This window comes from Pseudoliparis swirei, unplaced genomic scaffold, assembly GCF_029220125.1.
Source record: "Pseudoliparis swirei isolate HS2019 ecotype Mariana Trench unplaced genomic scaffold, NWPU_hadal_v1 hadal_175, whole genome shotgun sequence".
NCBI classification, from domain to species: domain Eukaryota; kingdom Metazoa; phylum Chordata; class Actinopteri; order Perciformes; family Liparidae; genus Pseudoliparis; species Pseudoliparis swirei.
The window spans coordinates 2400-9691 of NW_026613411.1; the positions used below are offsets into that span (position 1 = coordinate 2400).

General features: G+C 44.7%; 1 protein-coding gene across 2 annotated transcripts in view; it reads left to right on the forward strand.

The window, feature by feature from the left end:
- The first annotated feature begins 341 nt into the window (after nucleotides 1–341).
- The window catches only part of pard6gb (par-6 family cell polarity regulator gamma b), a 25943-nt gene continuing 18992 nt past the window's right edge, over nucleotides 342–7292 (forward strand). For both annotated transcript variants that reach the window (XM_056411243.1, XM_056411244.1), the window contains exons 1-2: nucleotides 342–674; nucleotides 4397–4619. In XM_056411243.1, coding sequence (XP_056267218.1) covers nucleotides 603–674; nucleotides 4397–4619 — 295 coding nt within the window. In that variant the 5' untranslated portion in view covers nucleotides 342–602. The remainder of the gene's footprint in view (nucleotides 675–4396; nucleotides 4620–7292) is intronic.

The window sequence follows — 7292 nt, forward strand, 5'->3', positions numbered from 1 at the left end:
TAGGTCTACCATAAGCCATCTTAAAAAGTGGGCTCTATATGGTTGGCTTAATCTAATAATAATGTGTAAGGAATTTTATTTAATAAATCATATAATGCAGTTCTGTAAATATATTATGTAAAAATACCAATATTGTTATCTTAAGTCTTCCTCGTGCATTCTTGATATTCATCAATATCTGCCTGTAATATTTAGGCTATTATTTTAACAGTAGTTCAGCTCTTACATGCGAAGCTACTACGAGGTCCTGGCTGAGGAAGCTGGGATTTACGAGCGGTACGTGGAGGCCTCATGAAATCCCTTTTTTTTAGGAGGGCTGATGTCATTTCAAAACTTAACTCGCACTCCCAAGTCAGCGCGGTGAGTCGCTCACCTCCTTCCCTCCCGTAAAGTGCTCTCTCTCTCGCGTGAGGCGGATCGCATTGAAAGAAAACTCCAGGAGGTGAAATAAACTCACGCGGACACAAACATCCTCCACCGGGGACGAAGCGGAACGGTTTTGCGGCAGAAATCCCGCGACCAGAGCCCCTCTTTTTACGGGGCAAAGGCGGCTGAACTTTTTTTTCCTCTTTTTAAAACTGCAACCTTTAAAAATAAAAAAAATGAATCGGAGCTTTAACAGATCGCAACCTCTGCGGAATGCGGATTGTAACGCGGTGGAGGTGAAAAGCAAGGTGAGCGGGGCGGGTTGGTGGCGGCTCTAAATGTGGATTTGAGGAGAAAAGGAAGAGTTCACATGGTCGTCCCGTAGCGGAGCTGGAAGTGTGTCCCACAAACTGTGTGCAACTCACTAACACATCTTTCCTCCTCTCGGGGACAAAGCTCTCCTCGGCCATGAAGCGGGAGATGGACGCACCCGCTTCTGTGATTTGCACTGATTATTGTCTTTTAATTCCCACCATGCGAATTGTGCTGATTTGGCTCTTTCCCTCCCTGTCACGAAGCTGATTTTTTTTTTTCGGGGGGTGGGGGTTGACATTAACATTAACAACCTAGCATTTAACATTTGTTACCACTTAAGACAAGGGTGATCAATCGGATGTTTCACTGCGGGATTGGTGCAACATAGTTTCCGCCTGCCTATATTGTTTTGAGTAGTTTGAGAGGTTAACAGTGTCATATGGGGCACGCATCAAATTAACCCGCAAGTAAATGACTCCAGTTATCCCTATGCAACTGATGCGAGCACATTTCACATGAATTATGAACCTTTTCTCTGTCAAACCTCATCCAATACACCACAACTGTATTCGACCTTGGCTATCACTGTGATGAGCCTGTCTGCAGTCCAGGAGAAGTTTAGTGTTGAATAGTGTGTACCTGACAAACTGCTTTCATAGCATGTGGGCTCAGTGGAAGTTAAACCAGATAAACACACAGCCCTGTGTGTCCAATCCTCACCACAAAGGGAACCAACAGGGAACTATTTGTCACCACCTCCTCAAGGACTCCTTGTAACCAACAATTTTCCTCAAAATTCCATTTCAGTGACGACAATGTCGAGTGGCATTCATACGTACATATATATGTCTTTACACATGCCAGCAACTCATGAGTGTGTCAGCACTTGTATGAGGGATGAGCTCCTGATTGACAGTTGGCATGCCAAATGGAGGTGACTCATCCAGTCCAGAGGTTGGGTTAGTTTTTTAGTTTTCAGTGTTGTGGTGGGACAAGCAGAGACCTGGGGATAACAGATACACTGATGGAGGGTGAGCAGAAAAGAGGGCCATGTCTATTCCAAGATGCTTGTACAACATAATTGTTTAAGTTGTGTTCCACACAGATGGGAGTCGTCTCTTTGAGGTCGTTTGTTTGTAGGTGGGACTGACCAGAACGGGCAGGGTTTGACTCCGTCATGGCAGCTGACTCACCGTCATACTACGGCACATGTTTCCCTTTTGGGATCAGATATAACTCCTCGCTCTTATCGCGTCATGTTGTTCTGCTTCATGCTGTTATGAGCAACCTGAACAGGGGAAGTATCACCTGACCAAACCAGAATGACGGCTCTTATCATTCACATACCTGCGGCAGGTAGCGCCACCGCGGTTCAGTCTCCTTTATAGAATGTGGAAGGGCAACAATCGGTAATGGCCCGTACTGTATCTCGGTTGCAGAGGGTGTGACTCAAAGGCCCACTGAAATGTTCAAAATGAATTCATCTTCGTTGCATAATTAAACTGTGAATGTTCTGATTCTTTTGCCTCTTACGAACTGTTCTTATAAAGCAGCATTGACTCTGCTTTTGCAGATATCCTTTGACCTGAATGACGTGAGAGTAGTTCGTTGCCCTTTCATTCAGCCTTGCAACACCAGGTGATGTTTGAGAAATGACCCAAGTTAGTCAAACTGTTTCAGTCCCATAGAAAACCTTCTCAAACAAAAGCTGTTTTGGAAGCATTCACATTCTCCAGATTGCCAAGGAGTGGTTCTGGTATGTTTTTGTTGTGATGCGCCTGGTTCTCACTGGTTAGCGTTGGAGAAACCGTTCCAAGGATAAGCTTATCGGGGATAGCACTGGAGGTGTCTGGCTGCCTGTCGCGGAGCCTCGGCCAAGAGCTGGTTTCACTCGTGTGAAACTCTTATCAGAGACGGGAAGAGTGCGAAGGGATGTCGGGGGTTGGGTGGGATTCTTTTCCTTCACTCCCTCTGCAAGTTATTTTTTTAGTTCAAAAGAAAGTATGAGCACATTTTGCCATTTGAGGCCTTAACCCTACATTGCATATTTAATGATTCATCTTGTAATGCAACAGGTGAGTTTTATCGGGTCGGGATCAAAACAGTGTTGACGAAAGACTAGAAGGCAGTTATGTTCCCTTTCCTTCAGTGTGTCAGAGTTTAGCGTCTCCAGACGTGTTTCAACTGGTTGACATCAATTCGCCACGATTGGTCGGGAGGACAGGTGATGTCAGGGCTTGTAGTGATGTATTCTTAGGTTCGGGTTCAGAGTCGAGGCCCCGTGATTCGTCACCCCATGTTCAGACTTGTCCATACCGGAGGGCCGAGTCCTGCTTGTGGAAACAGATTGTTCAGCGACAAGACAGAACATTCAGGTTCGGAGCAATGACGAAGCTCACTGATGTGAAGAAGGGTGATTATGACTTTCTGTGTTCATTACAGTTCGGTCATGTGTAGGTTTCACTTTCTCAAATGTTCAGAGCCGAAGACTTGACCATCTTGTGTGTCGACGTCTTGTGTCATCGTCTCCTAATGCAGTTTTATAAGCTGGAATCCAAGTTAGGCTTTAAAATGCGAGTTCCCATGAATCCCTTTTAGTTTCCTTTCGTGGATCTGGCAGCAAACCACACGCCCGCCTGGCATCCCCCAAGTCTCCAACACACCACCTCTTAAATTCATGTGTCATCTTCTAATTGCAGAGCTGGTTAACGTATCCCCCGCTCTTCTTCCCTCCTCCCAGTCAGTATACGTCTTCTCTCCTCAGCTTTCCTGAGGGCAGTTCTCCCCTCCCTCCTTCCTCCTCGCGTTGCTCCACGTTCATCTTCATTGCCGCTCTTCTCCTCTGAGCTCATGATTACAGTAACAAGCGGCTACCGTCGTCTACAAATTACCTCTGTGATCCAGACGTCGGTGCTCCTGCACATTATGTGTTGTTGTAGCTTTTGAGCCTCAGTCGCGTCTCAGCTCCTCAAGTCCATTCTTGTCTGAGTCACATGATGACCCCGCAGTGACCCTCAGCCGCGCTCCCATTGGTGGTTTCGATGACGAGCGGTAGCACAATTGTTCAAGTCTGTGCTCTTGTGGGTGGGAGGCGAGGCCGGTGCCAGTGTCATTTATATGTCCTGAAACGGCTTACTCATCCATCTTTATTGTTCTATTGTGCAGAGTCCTCTTTCCTTTTCCTGCTGTTTTCTCAGTCAGTCAGACGTGATCTGCTCCTGACGTTTGTTTCTGTGATGAGGTGACCTTGGCAGGCCATGTGACATGAGGCTGCAGGGTTCCAGCTTGTTTTTGTTTTTTAAAGTCGATAGAAAGGATGTCATTTTGAATTCATGTGTTATGGTTCATGTTGATTTGCTATGCTATCAATAACTTGGGCCGTACGTATCAAACTCTTTATATGGTTGAGAGAGTGTAATATGTATAAGAATAACATTGCTCTGGCTTCATTCAACGAGTTTTGCAAAAGATTGCAGCTAATTCCGTTTTGTATGGTGCTTAGAAACTGCTCACCCCCCGTCCCCCCGCCGTCCCATATTGTACATAAGGTCATGATACTGTGGCCGAGCTCAGTGGACTTCCATCCTGTCGCTCCAGTCCGATGGTTTATGAGTGCATGAGGTCGGACATCCCGGTTTCATCTTCCTGTTTGGTTGGCAGTCTTTTTTTTCTTTTTTTTTAAAATGTCCCCTCTCTTTTTTTATCTTCTCTTCAGTATGGGGCCGAATTTCGCCGCTTCGCCGTGGATCGGGTCAAGCCCGGCAAGTTTGAAGAGTTTTACAAGCTCATTCTGCACGTTCACCGCATCGCTAACATGGAGGTGATGATCGGCTATGCCGACATCCACGGGGACTTGCTGCCGATCAACAACGACGACAACTTCTGTAAGGCGGTGTCCACGGCTCACCCGCTGCTCCGGATCATCATACAGAGACAAGGTAGGTTGTCTTTAAGACGGCGCCGCTTCTTTTTGGCTCTTTCTTATATTAATCACAAGAATCAGGAAAGCTCACGGCCTCTACTTTATCAACATTAGACTCTCAAACATTGTCTCTTTAAACCTTAAATAAACATTTGTGATAAATTTCTTTTTTTATATCTTGCACTTTAAACATTTAAATGTATTGCAATAACTGCATCTTGGGCTGCAACTACTGTGCTGACTCGAATAAATTTTCCCCACAGAATGTTTCCTCATCCAATTATGCCTCTTCACGTTATGGAAACTCAAGGACATTTTGTTTACTTCATGCAAGGCTTTCTGAGTGTGTGTGTCTGTGGTTTTGTGTTTCCTGCCCTCTTATTGGCTGGAGCCCTCTGTCTGCCTGGCTAAGTCTTGTGTCTTATCCTGAGGAAGGGCTCGCAGGCAGATGAACACACACAAATACAAACACACACACATACACAGACACAGAGGCCGGAGCCTTGGCAGCCTCGTAGAAATCAGGTCATTGAGCAAAGCCTGAATCCCGGCATACCAGACATTACTGAGACAAAAGATCTGCATGAAAAAAGACTCCTTACTGAGCTCTTTCGTGTGTGTGTGTGTGTGTGTACATGCAAGTGTGTATTTGTTAAAGACGACACCACGGTGCCCTGAATAGGAACCAGTCCCTGTGTGTCTCACTCTCTTTCTCTCTCTCTCAATGATCCTAAGTCTGGAGTGGGCCTTGCCTGTCAGCCAGCCAGCATACAAATAAATTGACATTCACATCTATTCATACCCTCAATCCTTCCTGGAATGTCCCTTGCTCGGTCGTGTAATGAACATGTACACTCCAGGGTCTTGTTTTAATTGTTCTCCATTGGTTCAAATACAAACGCTAGCCACCGTCCAGTGAATTATCTTGTCGCAGATTCCGATCAAGAAATCCGGCTTGAGATCTTCAAGAGGACCCAGCAGCCTCCTCCAGTGTGTGACCCACGGCCTTCAGAGCCCATATGGCTGGCGTTGAATTAACTTATTGTACACTGGCTCATTTAGACATCAGCCAAATATGTCAAATGCTATAATTCAAATTTGTATTGGTCTTATGATATGGGAACTTTAGAAACACAAAGTAATATTTGAGTGTTTCAGTGCAAACGCAGCATTCCTTTAGTCTCTGTATTCACTTGGTTAGAATACAGTTTCCCCAAGTAATGTTTACAGCGGAGGTAATCTCATGGTCATTTCCCTTCGTACACGCTGGCCTAAAAAGGTAGCCACAGCAGTTCAATATAAAACACTTGGGAACTCTGCTCTTTTTGGAAATGTGCAGTGTTTACTCTTTTGTTTATTAGGGAAGCATGTTCGATGCAAAGGTATTTCATCCCTGCCTCTTTCGTAGTGCGTTTTGAAAAACTTTTCCTGTGAACCACACCTGTTCTTGGCACTTACTGTAATAACAAATAAAAAATCTTTCTCTTTGTACATAAAGAAAAGGATTCAGTGTAAACTAGATATTGACCAGAATAATGATGGTTGCCATGAGGTGGGTTTTGACCCACAAGTTTTTAATTTCATTTATTTTCATGATGCAAGCAATCGTTTAGAAAAAAAATTTTAGCGAGCTTCCGTGCCACAAAACATTGCAGGACATCTTGAGCTTGTTATGTCTGCAAACTACAAATAATGCATAATTTAACACAACGTCCTGTTGAATAATTAAATTAATTAATAGAAAATGAATTCCCTAGACCTATAGTTTGAGTATTAGTGATTCATAGCTACAGATGCAAGAATTTTCACTCGTATGCATCTCATACCTCCTATATATATATAAATAATATAATACAAAAATGCCTTACAAAAGCACCACAATAACTGACCCGTGTTGAAGTGCAGATTCTTTTTAAAGAAAGGACCTATGTAGTGTTTTTGTTGTGTCAACAACACACTGACATGGTGATATGGTTTAGGGGTGTGTGCACTCTTGTGACAGATGCTGAGGCAGTCTGAGCATCTCGAGCCTCACTGCAGTCGATTGTAAGTTGCCAGACAAAGAGGAGTGTGTTTTATTGTGAGTACCTCATGTCTCACAGGAGCTGCCCTGCACCCAGAATGCTACATGCACGAGAGAGAGTGTGTGTGTTTGTGTGTGTGTGTGATGGTGATGACTGTATCAGTCGGTGCCAGCCTGTTAGCACAGGTCATTATTGGTGTCAACGTGCATCTCCTCCATCAGCAGACCACCCCAGATGAAAGATAAGACTTCACACACGTAGAGAGACACTGTGACTCGCCCCTCAGTCACAGAAGGGACATTTAGTGACTTAAACTAGACTGGTCTTTCTCATGCATGTGTGTGTGAAAAGAAAACATATAATGGAATCCTCTGTGCTAACAGCTCAGCCCACAAAGTGTTTATACAGGGTGTCCGCGGGTCCTTAAAAAGTCTTAAATTGCTTTTCCTAAAAATAAGGCCTTAAAAAGTCTTAAATTGTCTTAAATTCAGATTGGATTGGTCTTAAATTTTTTGGGTGTCATGTCATTAGGAATATGAGGCAATCTGTTCCGCCAGGTCCGTATTTTGCTCCGGTCGCTCTGCTGCGTCTCTGGTGTCACCGGGGCCACGCCCCTTCTCTTAAAGGGGCCCCGCGTATTCGGTCCCATCCCCTACAACGTGAAG